Source organism: Onychomys torridus, chromosome 16 (assembly GCF_903995425.1).
Source record: "Onychomys torridus chromosome 16, mOncTor1.1, whole genome shotgun sequence".
Taxonomy (NCBI): Eukaryota; Metazoa; Chordata; class Mammalia; order Rodentia; family Cricetidae; genus Onychomys; species Onychomys torridus.
This window is the reverse complement of record NC_050458.1, coordinates 38,419,731-38,432,634: the sequence shown is the minus strand read 5'-3', so window position 1 is coordinate 38,432,634 and position 12,904 is coordinate 38,419,731. Positions and strand designations below refer to the sequence as shown.

Sequence of the window (12,904 nt, the reverse complement as noted above, 5' to 3'; positions counted from 1 at the left end):
TATTGGCTCAAAGTTATTTAAAAAGTGTCGGTGGGTTTTGAATATTGTATCTGCTTTTCCTGTTGACTGTGTGGCTTACTTTTCCTTTCTGTTAACAGATTGTTAATATAGTGAGAAACAGTCACAAGTTGATGCTCAAAAATTAAAACCAACCTTGCATTGCTAAGACTCATTTTGTCATGATGGGTGAGGTGTTTTATATACTTCCAAAGTTGATTCACTAGTACTTTGTTAGGAGTTTTACAGTTAAATGTATGGGAAGTACTGGCCTTAATTTTTTTTTTATAGACTCTCTAATTTCAACATTTGAGTAATACTGGTCTGATTTTAAAAAATTGTACCATTTTTATAGTGTGTGTGTGTGTGTGTGTGTGTGTGTGTGTGTGTGTGTGTGTGTGTGTGTATGCTACAGTGGATGTCAAAGGACAACTTACAGGAGTTTGTTCTATTATGTGGACCAGGTGGATCAAACTCAGGTTGTCAGGCTTTGGTATCAAGTATGTTTACCTACTGATCTGCCTTGCTGGCTTTCTCCATCCTTTTTTCTCAAGCTGGTTGTATGAAATTGACATTTTTCTAAGCCTGATGTTTGATAGAATATGCTGGGTAACCAGCTGCATGCCAGGCTTCTTTTAGGAGATGCTTTTCCTGTGAATTCAGCCCCTGATCATCATGAAGCGCTTGGTTTTCTGCTTCTCTTTGGTTCTTTTTGGGAAGGAGTTCTTACTGAGTATAAATTGGGGCCAGTGTTGGCCCAAACTTATTCTTCCTTTCCATTCTTTTGTTTTCTGTGGGATCTGTACTGAGGCTCATTTTTATTTTTGACATTAGAATTTTGTTTCCTTTTTCCTTGACTAACTTGAGAAGGATATCACCCTCTTGATAGTTTTGAGAAGTTGCAGTTGATTCTGTTATTTTTTTTGGGGGGGGGCGCATCTGGGGTGGGACCATTGATTTTAATTTAAGAATTGTTTGTTTTTTCCCTTGTTCTTAACCTGTTGTTTCTTTGCCTCTCATTCTTGGCCACTAGAGGTTTCATATATCTTGACACTTAGCTTTGGTGATACAGTGAACAGCTCACCCCAATGTGTCTGGGCTCAGGACGATAGTGTGACACCTTCTTTACTGTCATGGCCTCTGCCCATAGTGGACATCCATCCATGTCAGCAAGTGAATGGTAGATGGGTGAATGAATATTCTTATGCGTGATGTCCTTGAACGGTGGGGGAGTAGAGTGAGCATGGGCTAGGCTGCTCCCCTAACTACACAGAACCTCGCTGTGATGGCTAGTTTTAATTGCCGGCTTGAGCGATCTAGAGTCCTTTGGCAAAAGAGTCTCAATGAGAGATTGTCCTGATTGGGTTGACCTGTAAAGTGTGTCAGTGGGGGATTGTCTTGACTGTATTAATTGAGGTATCGATACCTCACCCACTGTGGGTGGCACCATTCCCTGAGCAGGGGATTCTGAACTGTCTTAAGAGTGGAGAAAGTGAGCTGATCAGAAGGATGCATACATTCACTCATCATGCTATCTCTTGACTGTGGATGTAACTAGCAGCTTCGAGTTCCTGTTTCCTTGATTCCCTTAGAGATGGGTTGTAACATGGAATTGTGAGCCAAACTATTTCTCCTTTAAGTTGCTTTGGTCAGGGTGTTTCACTACAACAGCAGGAGAAGAAACTAAGACACTTGCCTATGTAGACAGCACCTTCCTTATTATAGGTGCAGTGCACTATGTAATCATTCAGTTTAGTGTTTTACATATACAGGTGCTCAATAAAGGTTGCCATTTAAAGACCCCTGTATTAGCTTGAAAAAATCAGTTGTACTGTGCTTCAAAAACACATATTTTGTTTGTATTTCCTTTCTCGTTGCGTCCTTCTGGATGTCTTCTTTCAAGGTGAGGACTGAGAAGGTGCTCTGGACAGGAACCATATGGTATCCACGAAGGACCGCTTTGCGCCTCTCTCTCTCTGCACATCCTGTGCCATTTGCCTGTCAGCCCATTTTATGGTTTCATTAAACTATTCTAATTCTACCAGGCTGAGGCTGCTTTTCTCTTTTTCTCCCTTTTAATCATTAGGAGGAAAGGCAGCAATACTCAATTTCACCAATCCTCTCTCTGCTTGATTTTTATAACTTAGGTCACCTCCCCCCATAATTATGTCTCTTCTCTGGTTCTCTACAGAGTAAAGAAACAGTCAATTCCAAGAAAATCAGAGCATGGGCTGTTCTTCCTTCTTCCCCGGTTCCTGACAGTTAGCTCCATGTGCAATCTTTGTTCATCCCTGGGTGAATTCTCCTATGGTCCTTTTTTTAAAGTTTGGTTTGTGCTTGCCTCCTGAGCCTGGGTTTTCAAGGCTACCAGAGAACTTTCTGTTTCCTTGGACACTGTGCCCATGGTTGAAGCAAGGTGCCACATTCCTGCTGTTTGATGGCTTGGCTTGTCCATTCATGTGCTCCTTTGTTCCTATGTCCATGCACTCAGCACTAACTGAGCTTTCTGAGGTCAAAGGCCACATTCACCTCAACCAAGCCCAGATCCTCACACTCAAAGGATACCTGGGAGACTCTGAAAACATGAATGAAGTCAGCCAGTTAGAGTCCGCTGTACTCAGAATCAACAGAAGACACATTGTGTGATTTCAAGGGCTCTAGGACATGTTTGCAAGAAGCCAGGAGCTCTCTGGAGTTGGTGGCTCTGTGCTCTCGGCTGATGGGAGTGGAAAGAGAATTTGGGGTTTCAGTGAGTCTAAAATATGAGTGTTGATTTAGAAAAACACCTGTTTGACCGAATACTTTGGTTGTAAAGAAGAGATGTGGGTTGCCCTGGGTGGTCCAGAAGAAGGGTTTTTAAAATGAGTAGAAGGTCCGTGATGGCATCATTGGTGTCACTGGCTTGAATGACACCCATACACATGGACATGAAGACAGTCTGAGTGGAGGGAGGCAAAAGAAACAGTGAGCGTACTAATGTGGGGCTGAGGTCTTAAATGGACATCACTCCAAGGAAGATGCACAGTAGGTTTACAATCACAGGAGGAGAGAAGAAGCCTACATCAACCTAAACTGCAGTGAAATGTGGCTTCACCCCAGAGGATGGTTGTTACCACAAAAACAGAAAATGAAGATCGGTGAGAAAAACCCATGTGTGTGCTAGCTGAAGGGTCAAGTGGTGTATTGCTGTGGCAATGATTTGGTGGTCCCTCAAACAGTGAATGTAGAATACATGTATGATGTAGAAATTTCACCCTCTGCATGCTCCAGACAGACAAAAGTGGGGCAGTGACATTTGCATGCCCCTGTCACAGCAACATTCTTCACTGGATACCCAGGGTTGGAACAAGCCTCATGTGCATTGATGATTCATCACACGCAGCCAGGCCACATGGTGGAGTGCTACTCAGCTTTAAAAAGGGAGGTGATCTGGTGCAAACCATGACAGGGTAAACCTCAAGAGCCTTTTGATAAATGAAACAAGCCAGTCACAGAGGGACTGATTACCCAAGGCTCCCAGAATAGTCAGCTGCATAGAGAGTGAATGCGGGAGAGTTGCCAGGGACCAGGGTAGGAGGTGGTGGGGAGGTAGTGTGCAGTGCATTCAGAGGTTTCTTTTTTTTGGGTGGGGGTGTTTTGAGACAGGATTTCTCTGTAGCTTTGGAGCCTGGCCTGGACTAGCTCTGTAGACCAGGCTGGCCTCTAACTCCCAGAGATCCACCTGCCTCTGCCTCCTGAGTGCTGGGATTAAAGGCGTGCACCACCACCACCCAGCCAGAGATTTCTTTTGGGAAGACAAAGAGGGTTCTGCAGATGTTGGACGGTGACCACTCATCAACAGAGTGATATGCAATGCTAAGAACCTCTGCCCTGAAGGAATTAGAATAGTGACTTTGATAGGAATATTTTCTCTCAGTACATCATCCTTTGGGTTGAAGGGTCTTTTTGTTTGTTTGTTTTGTTTTTCTTCAAATAAATCTAGTTTTTAAAGTTCAAAAATAAGTAAAAGAACTGGGACGGTGTTCATTTCTTCTAAGCCTTGTTGCTGGTGGTTTACTGGATGGGCAAGGTTGCACAGAGGGGGGAAAATATATTTACTGTGTTTTCTTCTTGATTCTTCATGAAACTCTAAGGAGGTAAGTACCAGTCACAAGGAGGTCAGTACTAGTAATGTCCCCATTAATTAGTGGGCTGAGGCTGAAAATGGCAAGCCACGGTGCCATGTCATAGATCCACAGTGCCAAACTGGATTTCATGGGTGACTCCCACCTTCTCTCCTTCTCTCCTGCCTAGAGTTTGCCAACTGCCTCCCCTCAACATGTCCTTTCTCTGATACGAGGGGCACACAAGTAGTTTCCTTTGATTTAAAAAAAAAAAAAAGCCTAATAGCTATGGCTGCCTCCTCATTGCAAAGAAGTGGGTTGACAGAAGCAGTCAGTGCAGGCCACATCCACCTTGCTGGAATCTGAGGGAGGAGGGCTGTGCCGGCTAGTTTTATGTCACTGGAGAGGAGGGAGCCTCAGTTGAGAAAATGCCTCAATAGTATGGCTATCAGCAGGCCTACAGGGCATTTTCTTAATTAGAGACTGAATGTGAGAAGGCCCCGCCTATTGTGGGCAGGGCCACCCCTGGTCAGCTGGTCCTGGGCTCAATAAGAAAGCAGACTGAGCAAGCCATGAAGAGCAAGCCAGTGAGCAGCACCCCACTCCCCGACACACACACACACACACACACACACACACACACACACACACACACACACACACACACCATGGCTTCTGCATCAGCTTCTGCCTACAGGTTCCTGTCCAGTTTGAGTTCCTGTCCTGATTATTTCGGTGATGGACCATGGTGTGGAAATAGAAGGCAAATCAACCTTTCCTCCCCAAGTTGCTTTGGCCATGATGTTTCATCACAGCAGTAGTAACCTTACCTAAGGCTCCTCTCTTCAGCAAACTCTTGGAAACATGGCATCCTTTCACTCTGACTAGGGGAGAGTGAGCCCTGACTCCAGTACTTCAGCATGAACTTGGAGGTCCCAACACGGCAACGCCGTGCCTGAGCTCGCTTATAATGCCCAACTTCTGTTTTCAGTGTTGCTTCTGGAAAGCCCTTCACGGGGTGGTTAGAGCCGGGAATTCTGGGAGCCTTCTCTGTTCTTCTTTGGCACAGAATGGACGTGTTCAGGGGATGTTATTGCCCTGCAACCATTGTTCACCTCCTTGGTCCTCCCTGGCACTACTATCCTGTTATGTGCTGATCTGTCTCCTCGGCTGCTGCTGGTGTTATGTCTGGGAGGCATGAAGATTTGCCTCCATGCTTTTCTCTAACAGTTCCTTATTAGTAGTTGTGTGTGTCTGTGGGTGGGTTTGTGCACGTGAGTGCAGGTGACTGAGGAGTTCAGAGAGGATGCTGAACCCCTCAGAGCTGGAGTTACAGGCAGATGTGAGTCACCAGGCATGTGTGATGGGAGCAGAACTCAGGTCCTCTGGAATACAGCACAGGCTTTTAACTGCTGCGCCATCTCTCCAGTCTGTAATACTTGCAAAGTCTGAATGTAAAGGACTACATAATAAATGTTTCTGACTTGGCCAGCCATAGGACGTCTTTGCTGCAGAGTCTTCTCTGTTTCTACTTTGTTTTTTGACTTATTCCCTGCAAGAAATACAGTGAAGCTCTTTGCTCCCCATCCTACAGAATTAGGTGGTGGCTAGATTTGCCCTAGGGGCCCCTGCTGTCAACACCTGTTTGAGGACACTGTTGTGGAAGGCTCCATCATTTTAGTCAGGAGTTAGCTAGGCCAAGATTTCTAGTTACCATGGCTACTTTCTGTGTCCCAAAGGCTACAGATCCCTACAAAGTTGCCTCGTACTGAGTGGGGGACGTGGGAGGTGCCAGCTTTTCTATAATGCATGTCCTCTGTCCTTAATATTTCTCTGCCTGTGTGCAGGGCCATGGGTGGGCCTGCTCATAGCTGTTCCTCCTGAGGAATCCTGCAGGGACTTTGGGACTGGGGTCATGCTCCTATAGGATTTACCTCTTGTGCTTGTCTCTCTTCAATCTCAGGTAGATGCAGTGAATCTAGATCTTGCCTGTGGCTTCTTAATATCCTTTCCTCTTACACCATTCCACTATCCAGTGCAACAGCAGATGCTGGGCACGAGTCTTCTCCCTGATACAGCAGCATTGTACTCTAAAACAATGGTGGGGGCCCTCACTCAGCACTCCTAAGAATGGAGCTCTGCCTCTTCATTCCTTGTTAGTATCCCTGTATCCTGCCCCCAACCCCTAACCCCATGCTCTTGGTCTGGGTTGCTCTCCCCCAGTATACAAAAATCTCATCTCAAAGGGAAGGATGGTCAGATATGACCAGACTGGACTGGGGCTGCACTTTCAATGTCTCACCTCCCCAGTATGGTGGCTGAATGCCTCTTGTGTTCTTGTATCACCAAGGGAGGCAGGGTTTACCCTCCTACTCTCCCATCATCCTTTGTAAGTGCATTCAGTAGGGGAGGTCTTGGGGAAGAGCCTAGGAGGGGAGAGTTCAGCCTCCATTGGCACCCTACATTTTAGCTACCCACCATCTTTGTTCTGACGCCTTTTTGCCCATTTGGATGTCACTTGCCACTTCTTCATCCCATATCCTGTGTCTGGAATGGTGACACTGCCCTTGTCTTTCGAGAAGGGCCTCTGCTGTGCTTCCCTCTGACCTCACAGGCTTCTAGTGATGTCAGGTTGGGAGCAGAAGCTGCTACCTCCTGCATGGACGCTGCCCTTCCCAGCCATCTGCCAATGCACAGAGTGTTTTCTCTGTCAAATGTGGTATCTAAAGAGGGTGCATATTGGAGCCTTTTCTCCCTGTATGTACAGCCGAGGACTTTTCAGACTTTCAGTTCCACAGGACAAATGGTGTCAGATGCACAGTATGAGCTGGGCTAGTTGTGTGATCCTTTCATGTGTGAGGGTCCTGAGATCCTCTCTAGGTGCAGCCTGCTTCCCAGTGTGGAGCCTCATCTACTTGTGGGTACTGATTTGGTGTTTGTCTTAACTTTTTAGACTCTGGAAGCTGTCTTGAACTTCAAGTACTCCGGAGGCCCAGGCCACGTGGAAGGGTATTACAGGAACCTGTCTCTGGGGCTGCATGTGGAAGTTGAGCCCTCTGTGTTTTTCACCAGAGTCAGCACACTTCCGGCAACCAGGTAACCACTCTGGGTGGGGTGGGGTGGGGTGGGTGGGAGGTTGTAGTATGTCACTGGTTATCTTATCTCACTGTCCAGCAGAGCCATGCCTTTGTCAGGGCAGCGGTCCTTGGTGTTAATGGGCAGCTAGGATGCTGTGCCCACAGTCCCTGTGTGTGTGTGTGTGTGTGTGGGGGGGCCCTCCCAGGGCAAGTTCTTTGCTCTGCTCTGACTGCTCCATCATTGGGGGCTCTGCACAGTGCTTTGCTTATATTTGGTTCTTCCTGAGGACCCCGGCCCTGTTCTCTGTGATGCTCCTATGGCCGGTGAGATGAAGGTTTTTGTCTCAGGGCTCACTGTCCAGCACCACAAGGACCTTCTAGCTCAGCACAATGTCAGCTCATTCCGCACAGGGAATCATTTCCTTCAAGGTAACCCTCTCTGTTACTAACTCCCCCCTCCCCCAGGCCTGATCTTTTTAGGAAAGGGAAGGGTAGGTTTGTCTACATCAGGGTCACATGTGGTGAGAAAGGCCATTGGTTTTCTCTTAGGTGGAAAGTGACAGTTCCTCATCTCATACTTGTACTGTGGAAGTGGTATCAATGCTCCCCAGGAGCCCTTGGGATAGTTTATATGCGCAACTCCTGGAGAGTGGAAACCCACCTCCACTGAACTCCACTGTGGACCAGGTCAGCATTGTGTATGTTTAATTGAGCAGAACATTAGCCATAACCTACACTCACCTGTCTTTCTTTGGACCTCACAAATAGCACTCTGGCCTGTGCTATTTATTCCTTTCTTGTATTCTATAGGGTAAAATAGAGGTATGGTGTCCATCATAATGCGGACACAAAAATCCATTTAAACAGATCTAGCTCACTTACCCACCCCCCACCCCCCCCCCCACCCCCACCACTGGAAAAAGGCTTCAGCAAGAATTAATGGCTTATCTGGGCCTTTTAGCATCCCTTTTCATCATCTATCACGTTTTCGGTACTCACTGCCAAGGTGGCTTCTACTTGAATTTGTATAAAGCTTTAAAGCTCCTGCCCCCAGGGCAGATTTGGCCAGCGTGCTGACAGCCAGTGTTAGGGTGTGCCAAGCCTTCCGCACATAGCCCTGCTGCATCATGTCTGCCTTTCTTGCCCCTTCTCTTCTCCTGCTGCCCCTGCCCATCAAGACTTCTCATATGTGGCACAGGTTTCTACAGATTCTCTTTTGTGCCTCATTGATATATGGCTGCTACCTCATGGCCCCTGTAGGTGTAAATGGTAATTTAAGAGTGAAGTGAACTTGGAAGCATTGGCTGCAGGCTGAAGCACTACTTCAGTCTTTGATGCTAACCTGTAGCCTTCATCTTCTCTTTTTTTGGCTGGTGTATTTCTCTTTCTAGCTCTTGGGTTTGAGAGTGCACTTCTGATTTTACTTTTCTACTATCCCTAAGTCTAATTGATATAAAAATCCTGGGATTTCATTGTTTCTAGATCACTCTGACCACTGTGTATCTATATCCCCATGGAGGGTTGACCAGTTGGCTCCAGCCCTGCTTGTTCCCAGGTCCTACCCAGCTTACAGACAGATCCAGTGCTGAGGAGACTGTATTCAGAGTCTGTCCCACTCTGTTTGGCACAAACCTTCCTCTCCCCTACTTCTCCCTATGTTCCTACCAAGTTCTGGTACAGCCAGTCATACCTTTACAGCCGGGGCTTCAACTGTATCTTTTCCCTAAAAGGATCCTTTTTATTAAACTACTATTCTTTTACTTAATCCCTTGGAAAACATCTGCTTACTTTGAAACCTGTTTGACTTCCTGTACATTTCTCTAGCAGGAGTGTACGTGCGTGCGTGCGTGTGAGTGTGTTTGTGTGTGTGTTTCTCTGTGCTTTCCTCACTTCTCTAACACATAGTGTGTCATATTCCTGGGAGCACTTCTGCCATGTTTCCAGCCAGCACCCCCTAATACCAGGTGCATCACACAGCCTCTTTGGAAACAGGGGCAGACAGAGCAACTTCTTGCTCTCCACTAGCCTGATAGGAGCTTGTCACACACAGTTAGTATGGAATGGGAATATAGATGTACACACAGGAGCAATGGAGCAATGGAACATCAGATAAATGAATAAATAGAAAAGATCCAAGCTCCCTCTAGGAGTGGAGAGGAAGAGGAGAAAAGAACAAGGAGTGAGTGACTGAAAAGGATTCAGACAGTACAGATGGACATGTCTATGTCCAAATTTGCCCCAATGCAGATAGATTCAGCATTGCATTTAACAGTGGAGCTTGTCAGACTCCATGCAACAGCAAGACATTAACTATATGCCTCTTACAAGAAACCAGCCTCAAATGTGCACAGTGTATGTAAACACTAATGTTTAGAAGGTTGGTATGGACTTATTAATATTAAACATCTGGGCTTTCAAGAGAAAGAGATGGGAAAATTTGTAGTGATTGAAGAATTGAGTTCTCAATAGCACATTACTGCCCTAAATATAAATACACTTAAAAAGATAACTTCAAAGTAAAACTGGCACACAAAGGGGAGAAACAGATAACCTCATGGTATACAAGACTGTTTGAATATTATTCCCTGAGAATCTGATGTGGCAAGTTTATAAAACAAAACAAAACAAAACCCACGGAAAATCATGGCCAACCTAGACATTTTGGTTAATCAGCTCCACCTAATTGTATTTATGGAAGAGTGATTGCTTATACTAGAAATGAATGGCTTGACATCAATGGTGTGGCTTCTGCATCACAAAAAGAAGAGTTAAATTACCCCCCCCCCCGGAAGAAATTATAGAGAAGAAAGCATGTCAGTAAAATAGGGTGTGAAAGAGAATTTATGGAGTCAATGGAACCAAAAACTGATACTTTAAAAAGATTAGTAATAAAATTAATCATAACTAGGGCAATGAGTGGGGAGAAAGAGAAAACACAAACTGTTAGTAGAAGGAAAAAAAAGATGCAGCCTTCTGTGGATTTTGTATATGCTATGTTTGGAAATGTAAGAGGATACTGTAGAGAGCCTTATCCCAGTGAGTTTGACAACTGAGGCAAAATGGATCAGTGTTTTGAAGGAGGAAAGTGGACAAAGTACTAAAACTGACACAAGAAGAAATAGAGTATGTGAATAGACACTCTCTGTAAATAGACACTCTGAATGGACACTCTCTGTGAATAGACACTCTTTGTGAATGGACACTCTCAACTAGAAAGTTCCCCTGAGGCGTTCTGTGGGCCCAGGTGACTTCTCCAGTAAGTAGTTCAAGCTCTTAAGAAAGCAAGCACAGTGCTTTTAAGGAAGCTCATTTCAAAAGCAGGCAAGGAGGAGTCCCTCCTGGACCCAACCTCATCATACTGCTGCTTTCCAGAGACACCAACCACATCACAGGAAGAAAAATCTGTAGGCCAGCAGCCACAGGTATTCAAAGGCTGAGTTGAAAGACAAAATACAAGTTGATTTCAGCCACATGTAAGGTATAGTAGAGTACTAACAATTCCAGTTTATCCTAGAAATACATTTAGTTTTAAGCACTGAAAACTTAACTGTTGGAATTTATTTCATTAGCAAAACAAAGGGGGAAAACCTGGCAATTGATGAAGGATGTCCTTGGATAAAATTCAATTCTTACTTAGCTGGGAACTCTATAAACTAGGGTTTCTGAAAGCTTGTCAGCACCAGAAAGTTCCTGGGCAGAGAGTATATGGTTACCGTTGCTGCAGGGCAAGTCTGAACAATTTCTCCATGAACATGAGCCAGGCAAACCTGTCTGCTGTGATCACTCTGTTATAATCCTTCCCAGAGCAATAAGGTTTAAAAAACTAAAAATAATCAAAGACTTAAAACTAGAAATGGATAGTTAAAAAAACCCCTCTTGTCATGCACATGCCTGCTATTGTACCATACATATGGCCAGCTGAATTCCTGTTTATTAGTGACAACTAGAAATTTGAAGATCAAATTGAAAATAATGTTTCAATAAAACCAAAACACAAACCACAGGGATAAACTTGTGAAAATGTGCTCTCTATCTAGACGGTGTCAAAACACAGGGAAGAGGCTTGAATACCTGGCAAAGGACGGGCACTGATTACTGAGAAGAGCTGGGTCCTGTTGAGATTCCAGTTTCCTCTGTATTGATTATAAACTCAAGGCAATCCCAACCAATGTCCTGGCAATATTTATAATTAAACCAGAAACTGGCAAGTTGTTTAAAATATCTTGAAATAGAGCAGAAAACATTCCTTGACATAAAAGGACAAAGTTGGAGGAATTAGGTGTGTGATTTGAAGACTCCTGTGCAGAGGCCATTGGAACCCACAAGGACTAGAGGTCAGTACATCCAGGCAGGCAATTCATAAATAGACTTAGCAGAATGCAAAGCCTGTTCTTGCTCCTCAAAGGAGACATGGCAAGGCAGCTTCCTGACTTGGAGCCAGAGATTTCTTAGATCCACTCAGAAACTGCTAACTATAAAATAAAATGTTGATAAATAATTAATTTCATGAAAATTGAAACCTCATGCTTGAGCTGGCCAGAGGGTGCAAGGGGTAAAAGCTTTTGCTATGGCAGCTAGATGCCTAAATCTGATCCTTGAAATCCAAATAAAATGCTGGATGCTGTGGCCACATCTGTGCCTCTAGCCCTGCTGTGCTGAGATGGAAGCGTGAGAACCGCTGAAGCTCGTGGGTTAGGTAGCCTAGAGTACACAAGGCAGCAGCAGCAGAAGCGTGAAGAGAGACTGCATCAGCAAGGTAGAAAGAAGGCAAGCAGATCCTCCTGAAAGCTGTTCTCTGACCTCCATGTGTGTGCTCTGGCATGTTGCAGGCCTCAGTGCTTTTTCTAAATAAAGTAAACAAATCACAAAAAAAATTACACTTACCAAAAGGCAAATCATGCCATAAAATATACTGCAGCATTTGAACAGGTATTTTTTTAATTTTAATTTAATTTAATTTAATTTTACTTTATTCTTTTGCTTTTTTGAGACAGGGTTTCTTTGTGTAGCTTTGCACTGTTCCTGGATCTCACACTGTAGACTAGGCTGGGCCTCAAACTCACAGAGATCTGCCTGCCCCTGTCTCTCGAGTGCTGGGATTAAAGGCGTGCACCACCACCGCCAGGCAGGTTTTTTTTTTTTTTTATAATGGCCCCAGTTACCTGAAACATGTTCTGTGTCATCAATTGTTAGAGGAACATAAAATAAACCTATGATTAGGCACCATTGTATACCTCCCAGAATGGCTAACATGAGTAAATGCTGATTGCATTCAATGTTGGTGAGGTTGGGATTGAACTGGAATTTGTGGGCATAGCTCTTCTCGGAGCTTTTAAACTCATACCTACCCAGTGAGCTGCCAGTTTCTTTTCTGCATATTTATTTTAGAGCACTGAAAAAAATCTGTATCTACAAAAAAGACTTGTGCAAGAATTTATATAACAGCTTTACTTTCTATAACTCCAGTGTGGAAATGACTCTGCATACCTGTCAGCAGGAGAATGGGTGAACTGTCTTTGATACTGTCCCACAGGGGGATACTACTCAGAAACAAAAGGAGCTTCTAGAACACAATGCCAGTCGAAGGTGTCTGCACACAGTTTCAGACAGTGACACCCTCTCTGTGGTCAGAGTGTTTTGAGCAGTGACTGAGTATAGTTGAGGGCGGGGAGAGAAGAAGTGGGCTAGGAAGATATTAGGGTCTATTACCTTGGTTTTCTTAGGCTT

At 44.7% G+C, this 12,904-nt stretch overlaps 1 protein-coding gene across 4 annotated transcripts in view; it reads left to right on the top strand.

Moving 5' to 3' along the window:
- Positions 1–12,904, top strand: part of Trappc9 (trafficking protein particle complex 9) — a 468,984-nt gene that overhangs the window by 290,367 nt on the left and 165,713 nt on the right. For all 4 annotated transcript variants that reach the window (XM_036207929.1, XM_036207927.1, XM_036207928.1 and 1 more), the window contains one exon: positions 7,054–7,196. In XM_036207929.1, coding sequence (XP_036063822.1) covers positions 7,054–7,196 — 143 coding nt within the window. The remainder of the gene's footprint in view (positions 1–7,053; positions 7,197–12,904) is intronic.